Raw genomic sequence first — 20797 nt, forward strand, 5'->3', positions numbered from 1 at the left:
TTTCTTTTAAATGTATGAATTTAAAAATTTAAATAGATGAATAAATCATTACTTGAAATGTCAATAAATATGAATAGTATTGTACTTAGGAATTTTATCAAGTAAAATTTAGATTGTCACTTTTGTGATTGTTAATGTAGGTTGCATCTAACATAATAACAATGAGAGCTCTATGAAAGCAAGAAGCCATACAAAGGGCAGTTGTAAGTTAATACAATATTTATAGAGTACTTTTAGTTCACCCATTTACTTTGTACAATTTCAAAATAGTCTACCTAAGCTCAATTATTATAGACAAAATATGATCTATTTTATCCAATATTTTTTAAATGTAATAGAATTACATACTTGTAATGAGGTTATATAATATTGTTTTCAAAAATAGTTCCTTCAAATCATTCAATGTTTCAATTAGCAATCTATATTTGAGAAAGGTCCAAAGGTACAACAAAATAAAGCCAAGTATATTTAATGGTCAAAGTTCTATGAATGCAATGTATATATGTCTCATTTGTTATGATTAAGGTGCCATCAACCTTGTAAATCTTGTATAATTAATTATTCCTTCTGTTTGTAAAATTCCATAATGGAATATGTACTCACTAAGAAATGGTCTTATTTCAGCTACATTTAGATCTCAATACCTAAAAAGGGGTGTGGGGGCACTTACCCCCCACTACTGTTGCCCCTCCAAGATTCTCCCTAGCAAGGGTTCTAGGGTAGTGCTCCCAAATGGAATTTTTTAGAAATTTGCATTGTAAAATTATATAATTTTTTAGTCAATCTAAATCATTCATCATTAGGTCATAGAAATTATGGTAGGATTTGTTTCCTTAGAAGGAAACACATTTTAATGAGGGCATTGTATTAAGATTGCGACAAGACAGAGAGTTCAGATAAAAGAATAGACGATGTTGAAATAAAGACAAAAAGTGAAGGGTGTTAGTGATGTATTGTAAACTCTATTGAAATTTATATAGACCAGTGCACATATCTTCTTGTGTTTATTTTTTTCTCAAAAATATATTTCCACATAAATATTATATTTTTCGTATATTCTTTTATTTCCTTTGTTTTCCCTAATTTGTTTTCCTATTATCTCTATTTGGTTCTGCATTGGATCAATAATTATAATTACTAAAACTAGATTATCATTCTATAGATGTTTACCTTTATTTCAAACTTTATTTACTTTGAAGAAGTTCATAAATGAAACTTTAAAACTTTTCTTCCATGTTCCTTTTCATTATTTACCTCAATCTAGTTTGTTTTTCTATTTTTGGTCAATCTTAATTTTTCCTTGGCAAAGATTTTAGTCTTTACGATATTTCCTTTAAATAAGGGTTTGTGAACTTGATCCTACAGAGGGGAGGAGATGTTCAATTGCTCAAAAACATATTGTAGAAAGATCATCCACAAATCAAGATATTTACATTTTGAAATAGACATAAATTTGGTTGAACTATATTACCTGGTCCAAAAAAATGATCCTATAATATAACATATTTGTAAATTAAAAAAATATATTAATAAGAATCGTTAGAGATCAAAATAAATTATAATAAAACATAATAAATTTTAAAATAAAAATCAAATAATACAAAAAATTAAATTAAATACTATCATTTTTAAAATAATAAAATGTACAATTTCATCCCTTAAAATTACATTTTACACATCAAATTATTTAATAAAACAAAAACACTTAGTAAAAAACTTCATATACACCGATGAAGAAAAAACACCATTAGACTAGAAAAGCTAAAACCAAGGAATCATTTTGAATTTCATATATTACCGCTTGAAATGTTTCTGTCATCATTAACACCAACAATTTCTAACACACCTCATACTAATAAATTTGCAGCGGCCATATACTAAAAGAAAACTTTGTCATTATACTAACAAAACCCTCTATACAGTTGTATCTACTTTCATCTATTAACCTCTTATACACCCATCAATAGCTAATATTACAACATCATAAAAATCGAAGGCTCTCTTTCTCACCCTCTTATTTAAAGTCAATACTCCAATCACAATAGAGAATCCCATACCATAACTCAATCCAAGTCCCACTGCCCATCCTATCATTTCACCATCTGAATTCTTTGCTTCACCAATTCTCTCAATACTTGTGCAGTTGCCATAGCCAGAAGAGTTGTTGCAGACGCTTATATTGGTAAATGGAATCCCACTTAGATTAAGATTGCCTAAGTAGGACGACTCCCCAAAAGTTAGGAACTGTCCTCCATGGGGTACTTTTCCATCAAGCATGTTGTAAGATAGATTCAAGAACTCCAAATAACTCAGGAACTCAAGTTCTAAGGGAATGTTGCCATTCAACCTGTTTAGCGAGAGGTCCAGAGACTCTAGTTGTTCCATGTGTCCCAATGTTTTTGGGATTCGGCCACTGAGATGATTCCTTGAAAGGTTAAGGGCTATCAAGCCTTGAAGAGATCCCATTTTAAAAGGAATGCTCCCTGATAAACTGTTGTTTGAAAGATCAATACATTTAAGAATAAAGAGAACTTTCACAAATTCAACATCCCAGCCTTTCCAGGAAATTTTGATCTGATTTGTATATGCAGCACCAAATGGACTGTATTCTCGGAGATGGTTTGAATTATTCTGCGATGCATTGACCATTGCAAGCAGGTTTGTAAGGTTGCTTGGAATAGCTCCTGAAAGGTGGTTGCCAGAAAGATCCAGAATTTGAAGATTCGGAAGGCCAATTACCTGGCGTGGGATACTGCCATGAAAATGATTAGACCTTAAGACCAACACATGCAGCTGTGATAGCTTTCCAATCCACTGGGGAAGGGTGCCTTCCAAATCATTATTTCCCAAATCCAATACTTGCAGAGATCGGCCTTCTGAAATGGATGAGGGAATAACTCCTCTCAAATGATTACCATTGAGCTTCAATGTATGCATGTTTGTAATGTTGCCCCACTCTGCTGGCAATTTACCTTCCAGATGATTCTCTGCCAAATCTAGAACACTAAGAGAAGAACAATTCCTGGTTAAATGAGGAGGAATGACACTGCTCAGCGTATTTTTTGAAAGGTCAAGAACCTGCAAATATGGAGTGCAAATAGACTCTGGAATCGCTCCGCTGAGGTTATTCCGGGACAAGGTTAAGAACACTGCATTTTCAAGATACGCACCGATGGGACTAGGAATAGAACCATTAAACTGATTCATCGACAGATCTGCCAGATAAGCTCCAGCGAGAGGAAGATGAAGAGAACCTTCTAGGCTATTATTGTGCAAATCTAGAATTTCAAAATACTTGGGTAAGGTTTGTCTAGATGGCAATGACCCAGTTAATTGATTACAGCTAAGGTTCAAACTATAAAGGCTGGGTAAGTTCCATAGCCAAGATGGAATATTTGTTTGGATACTGTTAGCAGATAGGTCTAGATATGCCAAGCCGTATTGGGTCACAAGAAACGATGGAATTCTATCTAAATTGCAAGAGCCTAATGCCAAAGAGGAAAGCTTAAACTGCGGAATCCATGTTGAATCAATGTTTACAGTTAACTGATTGTCAGAAAGATACAGCTCATGAAGTCCAGTGAGATTGTCGAATACAGAAAGGGAAATGAGGCCGCTTAAACTATTGGAGTCAAGCGAAATTCTTCTTAAGTTAACAAGATTTGAAATTGTAGATGGAATCGTACCATTCAATTCGTTGGCATAAAGGTCAAGACTAACAAGGGAAGAAAGTGAGTCCAATGAAGGTGGGATTACCCCAGTTAACTTGTTGTAGGACAGCTCCAAAGAAACAAGTTTAGAGAGATTGACTATGGAGAGAGGAATCTCACCTTCAATAGAGGTAGTAAATAGACGAAGACTCTTCAAGGACGACATATTCCCTATAGCAGCTGGAATCTCACCTTCAATTCTGGTATTAGACAGGTCAAGACTCTTCAAGGACGACACACTCCCTATAGCAGCTGGAATCTCACCTTCAATTCCGGTATTAGACAGGTCAAGACTCTTCAAGGACGACACACTCCCTATAGCAGCTGGAATCTCACCTTCAATTCTGGTACCTGACAGATCAAGAATTTGCAAGGACAACAAATTCCCTATAGCAGCTGGAATCTCACCTTCAATTCTGGTACCTGACAGATCAAGAATTTGCAAGGACAACAAATTGCCTATAGCAGCTGGAATCTCACCTTCAATTCTGGTACCTCTCAGACGAAGATGCTCCAAGCATGAGATATTTCCTACAGCAGATGGAATTCGGCCCTTGATGGCTGTCCCTGAAAGATCAATGCTGGTTAGTGACAAAGAAGTCTTTCGTTGTCCAATGAAAGAAATGTCTCCTCCAAGATTGTAATTCCAAGAGAGATCAAGTGAGAGCAAGTGGGCAGTCATATTTTCAAACCAAGCTGGTATTTGTGCTGACAAATAGTTCTCTGAGAGATCGAGGTGAAGGAGAGAGGTGAGGTTGAGAAGGGAATTGGCAATTGGTCCTCCAAGCCCACAGTCAGACATGTGGAGTTTTTGAAGGTTGGGTAGACTGCCAACAGCTTCACCCCACTCTTTGCTTGCAGAGATGTTCACTGCAGCAAGAGAGAGGTATTCCAAGCTCACCAGATTTGATAAGCTTTCCAAACTCACATAAAATTCCCTTACAGAACCCAGAGAGGTTTCATTTACATATCCAGAAAATGACAAGTTAAGAAAAGTGAGACTCTTCAACTTTCGATTATGGGGAGGACTGAATTTACCCTTGAAGAGGTTGTCACTGAGATCGAGGTGCTCCAACCGTGCAAGTTGGAACAGCGATGAACTGATGTTACCTTCCAAATTGAGTCCACTCAGATCCAGTCGAGAAACATGGCCTGTGCGGAGATTACAACTGACTCCTCTCCACGTACAGCAATTGAATCCGTGCCAGGAAGTTAGAGTGTTATACTCATCTACAACTGCTGCCTTGAAATCCAGGAGAAGATTTCTTTCAGGGAAGGGGCATGCAATTGCAGGGGAAGTGAAGCAGCATAATATTGTTATAATTGCAAACATAGCTTCCATTGTTTTGGAAACTAAAATTCTTATTATCTTTACTTTGAAAGAAAAGAGATGATCAGCAATCATGGGAGACGAATGATGAATATATCTCTAACTGTGGTTAAATGTTGTGTGAAGAGTGTCGCGTATGCAAAGAAAGAGTGTCACGTCAACACTGTGACATTTTTGTCATTTTCAATGGGTGGAAAAGTCATGTGAAGGTAAGGCACAACAAATTCGAGGGTCCAATTTGAATGTGATGGGTATCGTGTAAAACAAGAATATGGCGTGTCAATATGGAAAATTAACTATGTAAATTGTGACTATATATTTTTCATTCCAATTATTTATAACATTGACTGACAATTTTTATTAGACTTAAATCCCGTGCATTTCTTTTCCACAAATATTCGTATCGACCAGGAAAAGCTTTCACATAAAATTGAGATCACTGGAAAACATAGACCAGATCATACGACTCACACAAAAATAGTACTTAAAAAATACAAGAATAATAAAGAAATCAGGGGCACAAACTAAATTTTCGGAGTTGAGATGTTTTCAGGCCAAGCATTTTAAAAAAAAAATCTATGTTGAATATCAAGCAATTTTTTTAATTGTGGTTTATTCATTAACTGTTTATCATTATAAAATTATATAGGTAATAGAGTTTTGATAAAAAACTAATTTTATTTTATGATTAAAAAATTAAATATGATTATATAGTAATTAAATTCAAATTACAATATATTTAAAAAAAAATTGTTTGTGAATCTCATATATTAAAAAAAAATCATACATAGAGTGGAAACATCGTTTTTGTCCAAACTCATCCAAGGATTGGCAACAAAATTTCAAATTGCTTTGTTTTAATTTTTTCTTTAATTTTGCTAATATTTATATTTATCCATATTGTAATAGAAAAGATTGTATATTCATGTCCTCTTCTTTTATGTTTTAGGCCTAATTTGATTAGGTTATCTTTTATGTATTGATTAGTATATGTCGGGACATAATTTTACATCGAATTTCAATGATTTTATCCTAATCTCATTTCATCTCCATGCATCTCAAAGGTAAGAACATAATCAATAATCTCCACCATTAGTTGGCATGATTTTTTCATAGTCCGTGAAGAATTGATATTATTACTTTTGATTTTAACAATGGATATTTATGAATCGTCAATTTGATTTTAACTGAGTGTGACCCAAAATTTTCATTGAAAAAAAAAAACACAATTAAAACCAAAAGTAATCATATCAAATCTCCACCATTCATCATCCTAGATTACACCCACAAATGCATAATCCATGTAGGTCACTTGCATAAATGCATATTTGAACCTAACAGTTTAAAATTGGATTTGATAATTTCATTCCTTTTTTACCATCATTATTCAATTAAAGTCCAATTTATTCCACATTACAACCTAGGTTAGTGTTTGTAAGGACTAATTTCACTTCATTTAAATTATCATGAGATAATCAAAATAATATTTACATGAAAATATAATAGAAAGATCATGTAACATCCTAGTAAGGGCATCATTAGCTTGCAACATCATTCTAGGTGTCCTACATACTTGCTTAATGTCTTTAATCCTTATTCATCGCCATTAATTTAGTCTACTTAATGCACTATCTAATAAGAACATAACCCTTGCTTACTAAGTTCCTAGAAATGGTGTCTATAAATACCACCCTACTTGATTCATGTGGTACTAAAGAAGATTATGCACTAGTGTTTTTTTATTTTGATGAATAATAGGTCGTGGCCGAATAATTGTATTAATAAAATGAAAATACATGAAAGTTTACAACCCAATTCAGTGTGGCAACTGGTAGGAAAGAATCGGGCGAAGAAAACCTCCAGTCTTGCCCAAGGAAAAATAATTCCTAGAAATAATTAGGTAATACAATAAATGGCCAGATGCCAATACAGAAAATTACAATTGATAATTCCTATCGAGAACACCATACTCGTTCCATTGTTGATGGATGCATAATTTGACTACAATGGAGTCATATTCTGCTCATATTGAGATGGTGTTGTTCTGAGTAAGACATGACGAATACCTCCACCTAAATCCTATAGAGTCAGATTGCCAAAATAGAAACCACATTCTTCCTGCACACTGTTAGGCTAGTTTGAATTGAGAATTACGAGAAACTATAACCCAAAATTGATAAATTCCCATGTTTTGTCTTAATACCAACATTTCCATAGATTTCCACTGTGAGAACATACCCGAAGATTTCAAGACAAGATAGATCAATATACTCTCAAACCTTCTTGACAAAAACTTACCGATGCATCAAAGATGAATCAAGGTAAGCAAGACCCAAAGCAAGATTTAGTTGCCAAATCTAAGTATCCATAGCATAACCCAGTCTAGGGTCATGATAGTCGTAGACAAATTTAGGATACCTAGCCATGAAAAATTAATAAAGGAAGAGAGAATCCCAGCCTACATCTACCTACAAGAACGAGGATATAGACATGTTTGAATTGGAAATTTAATTTAAATCATGGTTATAACCAACTCGGGTTAATTGTAGATTAATCATGATCTAATGATTGGGGGGTTAAATTTTAAATGTGTTTTCAATTAAATTTATTAGACATGTGACTTCATCGTTTCCTTACAGTAATATAGATGTGAATTCTTTATTTTAGGAAATCTTATTTGCAAGTGATTTATGCGTTTGACTGCTTTAAGAAAAGATTGCCTGTTTAGGATCTTGTGTTATAGTAGATACAGTCAAGTTTAAATTTCATTGCAATTTTGGTGAGTTGTCATTTGTCTTATGACGTATACCCTCTTAGTTAGGTGTCATTGTATAAACCCTATGGATGTGAGCCATTATGTGTTATGTTTCCAAATGGTCAATCTTGGGTTAGTGATGGTGAATCCTTCACTGGTTGTATGCCAGGATTAGATATGGCTGTCAGTTTTGCCATAGAGTTCTCGTAGAGAGACCTTTCTAGTTAGTGTCCTAGGAGAGAGAGTGGCTTTCGAGCGAGGGCTGCACCTGAAATGGTTGGCAGGATAACCCCTTGAAAGTCAGTTAATAAGTGATAAGCTAATAATTGATTAGGGGATGGGTAGTTATTAATTTAATTAAGATATTGTACCCGGCACATGGTTGAGTGCTTGTATAGGCTCAAGGTGTTGTGGGAAGGCCTAGAATGGTAGACCTACCACCTTGTCTTCATGAAAGGTTGGTAGGGTCCGCATGATGCTTAGACGGAGCTGGGGGTTCGGGAGAGGTTACCAGGGTAACCCAGGATGGGGACTGGGACCTATGGAGACCTACCTAGGGTAACCATCTTAAGCCATGTGATGACACTCTCTCTTTAGGGTCACTAGTGTCTTGTGAGTTGTGTCACTTGAGTTTTGTGGAGTCATGTGTACTGTTGTTCTTGCCTTATTTTTTGCTTGAGGGTCTTCTGCTATCTCCTAGCATGGTGGGGTGGTTCCATAATGGGATCACATGGTTGGGTGGTAGTGCCACTTCCCATCGGATATCTTGGTCCTTACCTTCTTGCGAGGATCGGCTTCGCTAGTGGTTCTTGATTCGTGAATCTTGTATTAGCTCATGTTCGAGATTATTGTATAGTTGTGACCATGTGGTCATTGTATTATTAAACTTTGTAACCTTGGCATTGTAACCTATGTTCTTAATTCGTTCTATTGAAGCTATGTAATTTATGGAATGTATGTTATTTCAGTTATCTTTCATCTTATGTATAAATGAATCATTGGAAGTATATATGTTGTAACTCTTTAAACCTATCTATTTGAAATCAGTTATGAATTTGAGTTAATTAATCGTTATTGTTTTTCCCTAATTTAGATGGATAATTGGATTAACATTGTGTTGTAGTTTGAAGTAATCTTCATTGGTAACCCTTTAGGATGTCATTATTCTAGACTTCCGCTTGTGTTATTATACGTGCAATGTTATAATTAATGCACTTAATCTCTTAAAAAATATATATTTCACCCTTTAGTTGCCTTGTAGCGTTGTATTCCTTTAGGGTTTCTGGTAGGGTATTACATTTGGTATCAGAGCCCATGTTTCAACACTAGGTACTCTGGGATGTAGTGAGCTCATTCAGCTTGACCTTTTGTCTAGGTCTTAGTGTTTGAATTTCCCTTGCTTTATCCTTGCTGTAGATGTGAACCATTTTCTCTTTTGCAGTATTGGTCATGGCTATGAAAGCTAAGGGAGTTGGCTATGTTGGTGGCTGCAATAGAGGCAGAGGTTAGGGATGGGGTCAAGGTTTGGATCACCATAGTCCTTCGCCACCACCCGCCCCTGTGAGTGTGGATTAGGAGCAGTCAGTTCACCAGGATGAGCATGCAGAAGAGCCAGTTCTCGAAAGGGAAGAAATGAGACAGATGTTTCAGGAGGTTCTAGCTAGGCTAGGCCCAAGGCCTGAGAGTGAGTAGCCCATCCATGCTCAGGTTGGGGAGTCGCATTAGCATGTTTTAGAGGAGAGAGAGAGAGAGGTCTCCTAGAAGGAGGGAGGTCCTAGTTGGCCATGACCCAGCTCCCATGGGTCACATCAGGGACTTGATGAGAACCAATCCTCCATTCTTTGATGGTCGAGGCACAGGTCTCGAGGCAGAGACTTGGTTGATCAGTTTGGATAGGTGTTTCGCTATGTTTCCTTATAGTAGCAACACCAGAGCGAGGTGTGCCATCATGTGTCTCGATGATTTCACTTCGATCTGGTTGAGATTAGAGGAGGAGAAGATCGGTCTAAGTATCAACACCATTTCTTGGGAGATTTTCTTGGAGAGATTCAGGGCACAGTTTCTCTCACCGCAGTGGAGCCAGACTTGAGCATACGATTTCTATGCTTTGCGGCAATTTGGAATGTTAGTTGACCAGTTCAAGCATAGAATTTATGAGCTGAAATAGTATGCTGGGATTCGAAACGATGAGGCTATGCTCATGTAGCATTTCTTGAGAGGTCTTAATGACCATATCAGTGGATGGATTAGATTTTTTGAGCTAGCTTCAGTCGAGGTAGCTGTGGCGAAAGCCAAATTGGTTGAGCAAAACCTTAGTCGTGTGCATGGTGGATAGTTAGGGGTACAGATAGGCAGTGTTCCTTTCAATGGGAACAGAGCTCATGGGAACCAGTCCTAGTCAGTTGCACCATTTAGGACTCCTTAGGCACCTGCTAAGGGTGGACGTCAGCAGCAGCTGCCAAAATTGAAACAGACCTAGGGCCAGTAGGGTGGCAACCCTCATCATAGAAGGAACAGGAACTGGCAGAGGAGCAGACAAGGTTTTCTAGGATAGTCCTCTCAGAGTGCATCTCAGGACCCTAGTAGGGGAAGCTTTCAGTAGTCTAGTGGGCCGACTGGAGGTAGAGGTCCAGGTAGAGGAGCTTGCTACTCTTGTGGGCAGTTCAGCCATATAGCCGCGCAGTGTCCTCAACGTTCCCACCAGATGGGAAGTCAGAGGCCAGCTACATCAAAGCCTACAGTAGGGGATGCTGGTAGATCCCACAGAGTGTTTGTAGTGGTGGATGACCGTCAGGCTTGTGTAGGAGAAAAAGTGACACTAAGCAAACATGCCCTAATCTCACTTTCAACCACACACTTGTGGAATACGAAAGAGCCTAAAGGTATCACACAATTGGCTACTTCTTTTTGTGGAAGAGAGAGCCACGGGATACCTATTAGGATTTCTATTCCTTTGTTGCAAATGATAAATAGAATGATGCAAGTTCAATTCCTAACCCAAAAGTGCAAGTATGAACTAATAACAAGATTACAGAATTGAACTTAAACTATGGAAAGCTATAAACACAAGAATAAGACAAGAATGCAAATGCATACCCGGAGTCAAAATCTGAGTGAAAATGTTCGGGATGGGGGTGCGGGCGCCACTGTCCTCATTTTGCCCCTGAAACTGCTATTTTTGGCAACCTGAAAGCTATCGAAAAGTGCTGAAAACTTGCTATCTGACAGAGGGATCAGGGTACCTAGCGTCCCTGTCCTGGTAGGACTAGGGCGCCCCACACCCCTTTCCTAATCTTTTATGTTGAAATTTGGTGTGGAGTGCTGTCTCGGCCTGCTTCTCTCGGATCTGCAACTTGCGGTGTCGTCCGAATCCCGAAACCTACACTTATATCTGAAAAGGGTATGGTGGGCCGCTATATAGGGCTTTACCTTAGACCAAACCCCCACTTCGGTGATTTCCACCTCCATGAATAGCCAAGTTGTATTGTAAAAAGTATTGTGTGTGCAGACCTTGTGTGTGTGCAAGATCCTAAAATGCAAGTAAGCAAACTAGAGCAGCCTAGAAAGTAAACCCTAATTGCTTGTAAATGATAATGTAAATGCTCTAAATCAAGATGCAAAGTGATCTAAAGCATGAATAAGTGATATATTGAAGCTTATGCAAAGACATGAAAACAACATGAAATCATACCCAACCCCAAGGGAGGGGTACAAGCCAATCTTCAGTCGGTAATCTCCTATTGCTCTTCAATGCCTTCAAAGCCCTAAATGGATGAATGAAATTGATGAATGTTTGATAGATGGATGTTGAATGTTGTTGAAGTCTTCAAAGATCTGCTCTTTCGCTGCATAGAAGGTCCCTGAAAACCAAATTCTGGATCCTTTCCAATGAAGAAAGAGAGCTCTTATATATGAAACCCTAGGTCTTAATTTCAACTTTTGGCCGACCTAGAGATTGAATCTCCCGCCAATTTATTGGGTTTAAGCTTTATTTTATGATTGGATCACGCTCCTAAAATTTTGGGACCATGTGCACTCCGGGCGCCATGGTCCCGACAACTTTTCACCAAATTTTCAGGGCCGTCGGATATGATGATTTTAGAGAGAATCCCAAAGTTACAAGTGATTTCGAGCTATTTTGACCCCCGAAACGAAGCCCCCAAGTTCAAAATAGGACCTAATTAGGGTTTTTGATTAAATGATGTATTGGAAGAATAAAATGAAAGGGGCACACTTTAATGAAAAGGGCCCAACTTTATGATATGGGAGATGATAAAATAGAACCTTAGACCTAATTAATTTAATTAATTAAGTGCTAAAGGGGAAATACAATGCAAAATGCAAAATGTGCCAAGGCGGGTGCTAAACTAGGTGTGAAATTGTACCACCCTAGCAAGTGCGTACAATTTACGACGCTACATTTAGCCCCCACTTTAGCGGTCATACAAACACTATGTGCATATGCAAGCTAAAGTACAGAAAAGTAAACATTTTTAAAAAAAGGATATATCCATAAGTTGTCGGATGAAGCCCCCCAATGGCAGCTGCAGTACTCAGTTAGGAACCACAACCTACAAAACCACATGTTAGATCACAAAATCACCTAATGCTTACTAAGGAAGGTGATCAAAATTCGAGGGTAGCTATATGCCCCCCTGTTTCGGCTTGCTAATTTTAGTGAGTTGAAACAGGGTATCATGTTTACCACTTCAAATTGTTAAAGAATATTGATGACAAATGCTCACAAGAAGATTTGATATGAGATCAAAAATTAATGGAGAATCATTTGGTAAGGAAGAGGACTAAATCTCAATTCCAACACAACAAAGAGTGTGAGGATTTGAGAGTTCTCTAACACAAGATGAAGGATGTAAATGGAAACAAAATGCAAAGAGAATAAAAGAAAATAAAAAAGAATGAATACACACATTGGTGATCCATGAGAAGAATAGTGAAAGAGAAAACATGGACTTCTCACCCCTAGATCTTGTCTAGGTGATCCATGGGAAACAGGACATGGAAAACTAGCCCCTAGAGTCTGTCTAGGTTCCACTCAACCTCGTGCATCTGTGTGTAAGGGAGGTTAGAAGCACCTCATAGGAGTTTATGCCCAAGTATGCTACAACCTGTATATGTATAGTACAAAAGCGTGACATCTCGCTCGAAGAGTCTGTGCTCTGGTTCTGAGAATAATCATCTTGCACAAAAGAAAAATGGAGACATCTCGCTCTAAGAGTCTGTGCTCTGGTTCCGAGAATGACCCATTGCTCAAAAATTTTAATGTTTATGTCATAAGCAAAGTAGAACAAGGATACCTACCTTCATCACAAAAGAAGATACCCCAAAAATGCAACAATGTCATAGATCCAAGCAAGAGAGTTTTGGACTCTTTAAGCAAGGATAAGATAGTTGAAAAGGGATATCTTGTAGTATGTGTAAAGGAGATCCTTAGAGGAGAAGAGATCTTTTTACAAAAGACACCTATCCCCGAGAGGAATTGTCTTAGACAAATATAACATCTTCTAGAATAAGACAAAGAAGAGAATAAGAATGCAATACTTCCTTCTTTTGCGAGGTGAAAGCGATTCTTAATGAAGGATGATGCTCTTTTTAACCCAATTGGGAGAGTGAATTCATTATGGATGTATTTTACCAAGTGCAAAAGAGGTTGTAGTCAAGGACTTACACCTCTTGTAAGAGAGAATCCTTGAACAAATAACAACAAATGCATACAAGGAATAACATCAAGTAATAAAGTTCACACCATCCATGAAATAGGAAAAAGTGGATCCTTAGATAAAAATAAGGAAAGATCATTGCCTTCCAAGGATAAGGATAATGAGAAGGACTTACACAATCTTCTAGGGAGAGATTTAGACATAAGAAAAATGTACTACATACTCACATGAGTTCATGCAAGCAAGACATTAGTGTATGTAAAATGCTCCTCACAAGAAGTGGGTAGGATAAGAAAGAGAATACACATCTTCTCCCATATCTAGGAAAAGAGGATCCTAAAGAAAAGATGATCAATATTTCCACACTATTACCCCAAAGGGAAATTTTAACCATAAAAAGAAGAGATGTATGAAATCACTCTTGTCCCCATAGGAACAAGAGATAACATAGAAAATTAGGCTATTATGCTGCTTCAAAATATGATTGCACTTGAAATTGTACCATCATGAATGACAATGAGCCCCCAGTACATGAGCTACTAATGTCACATAACGATGAGCAACATAATAGCCATTAATGTTATTTAAAGACACGGCAGATTGAATGAGGTATTTGAATATGACATGCTAAATGCTCAACCATAAGTGAGATAAAAAACATGTATAAAATGATAGAAAAGTCACAAGAAATCTTAGAAGAGGGATGAGTGTAATTTATTAGAGCCTTATCCCTAGAGGAAAGGACTTTATGATGAATACGAGATAAAGATTCATAAGTGGATTTAGAAATTTGGGGGGATTCAAAAAGAGATTTGTTCATCGCCAAGATTTCCTTATGAGGGGAATGAGAGTTGATAGAAGTAGAAGATGATTTAGTTGAAGTGAGATCATCATCACTACTAAATATAGCATTCACATTGAGAGATGGTCTTTTAGATGCTTTGGTGGGATTAGAAAGATTATATCCAAGTCCAAATGAATATTCATGCATGTTATGTTCTAAAGGAACTTTAATTCCTTGTTCATTTGCACCACAACCATTTCCACTATAGCCACTCTTAGCCAAAATATGAAAACCACGACCATAACGATTAGCCATTTCAGAAAGAAAAGGTGGTTTTTCATAAGACAAAGAATCAAATTCCTCAGAACTAGAGGTGTGAGGAGAAGAAGTTTGAGAAGCGGCCACAAAATTATTGCTCATAGGTTCAAGTAAGACTGATTGATCTCTAGTTTCTTCCTTCTTTTTAACTTTAAGTTCTCTAGGAGGAACCCTATACTCACCTACAAAGGTGGGATTAAAATCAAGAGATCCCCAATCGTCTTCTACGAGAACCTTCTCAGGATCAAAAGCCTTTTCATGTGTAGATTCCAATTGAGAAGAATTTTCTTCAGGAACTTTAGGCTCATCCAAAGAATTTTGATTATCAAAGGATGATGATTCGTTCATAGGTACAGAGTCATCACTAGAAGAGGAAGGTTTAGAAGAACTCCCTTTGGAAGTAGATGTTTGCAAACAAGCTTGAAAATTAGTATCACCTATCAAGGTATATGTCTTATTGTTATAAATGAATTTAACTTGTCTATGCAATGTAGAGGGGACAGCTTGCATACTGTGAATCCAAGGTCTCCCTAATAATAGGTTGTATGTTAGATTTCCCGACATAACATGGATAGGAGTAGGCAAAGTAACAGGTCCCACTGTGATGGGTAAGGTGATAATACCTAATGAAGACTTAGCCACATTATCAAAGCCTCGAATGGGACGAGAGTCAAGCTCAATAAGGGATGTATCCACATTCATCTTATGCAATAGATTAATGCTACACACATTAAGGCCAGAGCCATTATCTACCAGTGTTCATCTTATAGCAATGTCATTTATGATAACCACAATCATCAAGGGATCATATTGATGTTGAATTTCACTAGTAGGCAATTCAGCTTGAGTAAACACAATTTGAGCTTTAGGATTCATCATAGAGTTAACCAAAGATACTATATTACTAGATGTATTAGGTGGAGGAACATTCAAATCTTTCAAGGCATCTTGTAACATTCCATGATGAACGGAAGAAGTTTGGATCAAATCCCAAAGGGATATCTTAGCAGGGGTAGCTTTAAGTTGTTCTATGAGATCATATTCCTTACCGAGAACTTGTGAAATACGTGGAGCTTGCGGAAGAATTGGTTGAGGATTAGGAAGAGAAACTAGAGTAACAAGAGGAGGATTAGGTTGCCTATTGTTTCTTGTGTTATAGGTATGAGCAACCACATTATAACTCTCTCTAGTTAGTTGCTTAGCATACTCATAAGGGCTCTTAGAAGAATAACCTCCTTGCACAGTAATAACAGGTTTCTTAGGAGTGCAAAAAGAATCATTAGCATAACCACCTTGAATCACTAAGATAGGCTTATTTAAAGGTTGAGAATTTTGAGAAGGACAAGCACCTTGGACAGTGAAGAGAGGTTTGTTAGGTGTCTCATTCACATGTATCAAATTGATTGAGGATGGTTTAGAGGAATGAACAAAAGTGTTGGAAGAATTATGGATAGTCTTCTCTTGCACTAAAATCTTATCACAGATTAAATCAATTTTAGGAGAGAGACAAGGGGTAGGCATTGATGTTCTAGTAGTAAGAGTAATACTAGGAAAGGTCATATCATCCTTTATCATCAAAGGATCTACATGGGGAATAAACTCTCTAGGAGAAGGATCAACATTACTCTCTAAAGTCTCACTTTTGAGAGGGAGATCTTTGAAAGACAATTTAACCATCTTGCTTTGAACTAGGGTTTCCTTATGAGTATAACCAAGTTGAGGAGAGGGAGATGCTTTATTTTTAGAGGGAGAATAATTGAGATTCAAGGAAGGTGAGAAACTATCAAGGGAGTTTTCAATATTGATTTCATCCCCTTTGGCTAGGGTGCTCTCATGGGGTAGAGAATAATCTACACCTTCTTCTAATGGTTCATCCCAAATAGTGAGGTTGTTGAAAGGAATGTTTGAAGTATTGTCAATTTCGGGAGAGAAGATAACATTGTTTATTAATTCCTCATCCTTAGGAGAGAGAGCATCAATAGATGTGTTAAACTCATCCTCTTTCCTCAAAATATGTTCAATATGATCTTTAGGGGAGAGAGAATTAAGGAAATTGCTTATTATTTCATCTTCTTTCTCTAAGGGATGCTTATGGGTAAGACAAACTTTAGGAGAAGGGTAAGCATTTATCATTAATTCATCATCTCTAGTGGGAATTTTGTTGGAAAAGGAAATGCCATCACTAGGAAATGTAGGGATAATGTCATCTTCTTGCACAAAAGGATCCTCATGAAGGGAGTGTTTTTTAGGAGGAACATGAACATATTTCTCCAAAGATTCATGCTTAGGAAGGAGATCTTTGAAAGAAGTTTTCATAACCTCTTGTTGCACTAACATGCCCCCATTGGAAGGACCAACTTTAGGAGAAAATAAGTCAATGTCCATCAATACCTTTTCACTTAGAGAGGAATCATGTAGGGAAGGTGAAGTAACATTAAGAAAGGTGTTTATGATATCATTCTCTTCCTCTAGGATAGCTAAATAGGAAGGGCACATTTTAGGAGAGTTGTCAAGATCACTCTTAAAGTCTTCATCCTTAGAGCATGGGAGAGTCTAAAAGGGATTGGTAGCAACTCTTTTAGGCACTAAAATGTTGTTATAGATGGGGGGAGGTTCTTTAGAAGAAGGAAAAATTGAAACAAGGGAAGCTAACCCATTATCACATCTATGAAATGAATGCATCATGACAACAATTTTCCTCTTTCAAATGATAACACATGCAAAATAGAAGGAAATGTTTAATTTTAACCAATGAAAGCACTTAGAATGTAGATTTAGAAAATCAAATTTATGATTCAAATGAGTTCCTAAATCAGATTTGAAATTATTGACCAAAATTAAGCTATACACAAGTTCAACTTTGAATTGAAAAATTAGGGTTTTAGCAAAAATTTCCTCTAAATTTTTGAATCTTGTAAGAAATTAAAACTTGTAAATAAAAATTTGATTTTCAAATAGCATAAACACTCAAATTTGAAAACATAAATCAGAATTAGAGAAGATTGGGGTTCACGTCGGGTTCACCAAAATGTGTAGGAGAAAAAGTGACACTAAGCAAACATGCCCTAATCTCACTTTCAACCACACACTTGTGGAATACAAAAGAGTCTAGAGGTATCACACAATTGGCTACTTCTTTTTGTGGAAGAGAGAGCCATGGGATACCTATTAGGATTTCTATTCCTTTGTTGTAAATGATAGATAGAATGATGCAAGTTCAATTCCTAACCCCAAAGTGCAAGTATGAACTAATAACAAGATTGCAGAATTGAACTTAAACTATGGAAAGCTATAAACACAAGAATAAGACAAGAATGCAAATGCATACCCGGAGTCAAAATCTGAGTGAAAATGTTCGGGACGGGGGCACGGGTGCCATTGTCCTGATTTTGCCCCTGAAACTACTATTTTTGGTAACCTGAAAGCTGTCGAAAAGTGCTGAAAACCTGCTGTCTGACAGAGGGACCAGGGTGCCCAGCGCCCCTGTCCCAGGGACCAGGGTGCCCAGCACCCCTGTCCTAGTAGGACCAGGGTGTCCCATGCCCTTGTCCTAGTCTTTTACTCTGAAATTTGGTGTGGACTGCTATCTCGGCCTGCTTCTCTCGGATCTGCAACTTGCGGTGTCGTCCGAATCCTGAAACCTGGACTTATATCTGAAAAGGGTATGGTGGGTGGCTATATAGGGTTTTGCCTCAGTCAAACCCCCGCTTTGGTGATTTCCACCTCCACGAATAGCCAAGTTGTATTGTAAAAAGTATTGTGTTTGCAGACCTTGTGTGTGTGCAAGATCCTAAAATGCAAGTAAGCAAACTAGAGCAGCCTAGAAAGTAAACCCTAATTGCTTGTAAATGATAATGTAAATGCTCTAAATCAAGATGCAAAGTGATCTAAAGCATGAATAAGTGATATATTGAAGCTTATGCAAAGACATGAAAACAACATGAAATCATACCCAACCCTAAGGGAGGGGTACAAGCCAATCTTCAGTCGGTAATCTCCTATTGCTCTTCAATGCCTTCAAAGCCCTAAATGGATGAATGAAATTGATGAATGCTTGATAGATGGATGTTGAATGTTGTTGAAGTCTTCAAAGATCTACTCTTTCGCTGCATAGAAGGTTCCTGAAAACCAAAATTCCAGATCCTTTCCAATGAAGAAAGAGAGCTCTTATATATGAAACCCTAGGTCTTAATTTCAACTTTTGGCCGACCTAGAGATTGAATCTTCTGCCAATTTCTTGGGGCTAAGCTTTATTTTATGATTGGATCACGCTCCTAAAATTTTGGGAAAAATGTCTAGGACCATGTGCACTCTGGGCGCCATGGTCCTGACAACTTTTCACCAAATTTTCAGGGCCGTTGGATATGATGATTTTAGAGAGAATCCTGAAGTTACAGGTGATTTTGAGATGTTTTGACCCCCGAAACCAAGCCCCCAAGTTCAAAATAGGACCTAATTAGGGTTTTTGATTAAATGATGTATTAGAAGAATAAAATGAAAGGGGCACACTTTAATGAAAAGGGCCCAACTTTATGATATGGGAGATGATAAAATAGAACCTTAGACCTAATTAATTTAATTAATTAAGTGCTAAAGGGGAAATACAATGCAAAATGAAAAATGCGCCAAGGCGGGTGCTAAACTAGGTGTGAAATTGTACCACCCTAGCAAGTGCGTACAATTTACAATGCTACAAGGCTGAGCATCAGGGGACAGTTATTAAGGCCATAGGTGTGTTGTGTGGTATTCCTATCTCTATCCCTTTTTACTCCAATGCTTCAGATTCTTTCATTTTTTCATCCATTGTAGAGCGATGTGGGCTCGCATCTACTAAGCAAGTGGATAGGTGGCAAGTAGAGTTGGCTACCAGGGTGTGCATGTTCGTAGATGCCTTTGTTCCTAGTTATGAGTTGGACCTAGGACCCTTTGTGACTTTTTTTGACCTTCGAGTCATTCCTTTGGGATCCTATGGAGTAGTGTTGGGGATGGATTGGTTATCATCTCACAATGCTCATCTGGACTGTCATCAGAAGATAGTAGAGTGTTTAGATGACCATGGCAGGAAAGTGGGGATCGTTGGAGTTTAGAGATCGATATCCTTACGTATGATTTCTGCTATGCAACTTGAGTGGTGTATGCATAGAGGATGTCAGCTTTTTGCAGTAACTCTTGAGGATATGGATGAGGGAGAGAGTCGATAAATCGCTCTTGATGGTCACCCTATTCTTTGAGAGTTGCTGGTGTGTTTCCGTCAGAGATTCCTGGTATGCCTCCGAAGCGAGACATAGACTTTCGCATTGACTTGGTCCCTAGTGCGGAACCTATTTTGAGAGCTCCATATCAGATGACTACTCAAGAGTTTAGTGAGCTAAAGTTGCAAATGGAGGAATTGTTGGCCAAGGGATTCATTCACCCTAGTGTCTCTCCTTAGGGTACGCCTGTTATCTTCATTAAGAAGAAGGATGGTTCTCTTTGATTATGCATTGATTATCGACAGCTGAATAAGGTAACCATCCAAAAACTATATCCATTGCCTCGTATAGACGATCTTTTCGATTAGGTGAAGGGAGACAAGGTGTTCTCTAAGATTGATCTGAAATCTGGGTATCATCACTTGTGCATTCATGATGTAGACATTCATAAGATAGCGTTTCGCACTCATTATGGTCATTATGAGTTCATAGTAGTGCCATTCGGGTTGACAAACGCACCTTCAATTTTCATGTGCCTCATGAATGGGGTTTTTTGCACCTACCTTGATCATTTTGTCCTTGTGTTCTTGGATGACATATTGATTTATTCTAGATCTATGGAAGAGCATGAGGGTCATGTACGACAGGTATTGCAGTGCTTGAGAGAGAATCAGCTTTATGCCAATTTGGCGAAGTGTGATTTCTTCCAGATTGAGGTGAACTGTCTTGGTCATGTTGTTTCAAGTGAGGGTGTATCTGTGGATCCTTCAAAGATTCAAGCCATAGTGGATTGGCCAACATTGACCAATGTTTCAGAGGTTTGGAGTTTTATGGGTTTGGCCGGATACTACCATCGCTTTGTTCAGGGTTTTTCTCAGATAGGTCACCTGATTACTTCTCTTCAGAGGAAAGGGAAGAAGTTTGTTTGGTCAGTGCAGTGTGAGTCAGTGTTTCATACCTTGAAGGAACTCCTTGTCAGTGCTCCGATTTTGGCAATCCCTGATCCATCCAAAGATTTTATGGTTTGCAC

At 37.6% G+C, this 20797-nt stretch overlaps 1 protein-coding gene across 1 annotated transcript; it reads right to left on the reverse strand.

The window, feature by feature from the left end:
* Nucleotides 1–1941: 1941 nt before the first annotated feature.
* LOC131857875 (receptor-like protein EIX2) lies at nt 1942–5052 on the reverse strand. Its single transcript, XM_059210649.1, has one exon. It carries the CDS (start codon nt 5050–5052, stop codon nt 1942–1944), a length of 3111 nt encoding a protein of 1036 aa, XP_059066632.1.
* Nucleotides 5053–20797: the final 15745 nt, after the last annotated feature.

This window comes from Cryptomeria japonica, chromosome 8 (assembly GCF_030272615.1).
Source record: "Cryptomeria japonica chromosome 8, Sugi_1.0, whole genome shotgun sequence".
Lineage (NCBI taxonomy): Eukaryota > Viridiplantae > Streptophyta > Pinopsida > Cupressales > Cupressaceae > Cryptomeria > Cryptomeria japonica.

Bases quoted from the DNA above. Each gene is read 5' to 3' on its own strand.
- LOC131857875 (XM_059210649.1), bottom strand. From the start codon at position 5,052: ATGGAAGCTATGTTTGCAATTATAACAATATTATGCTGCTTCACTTCC.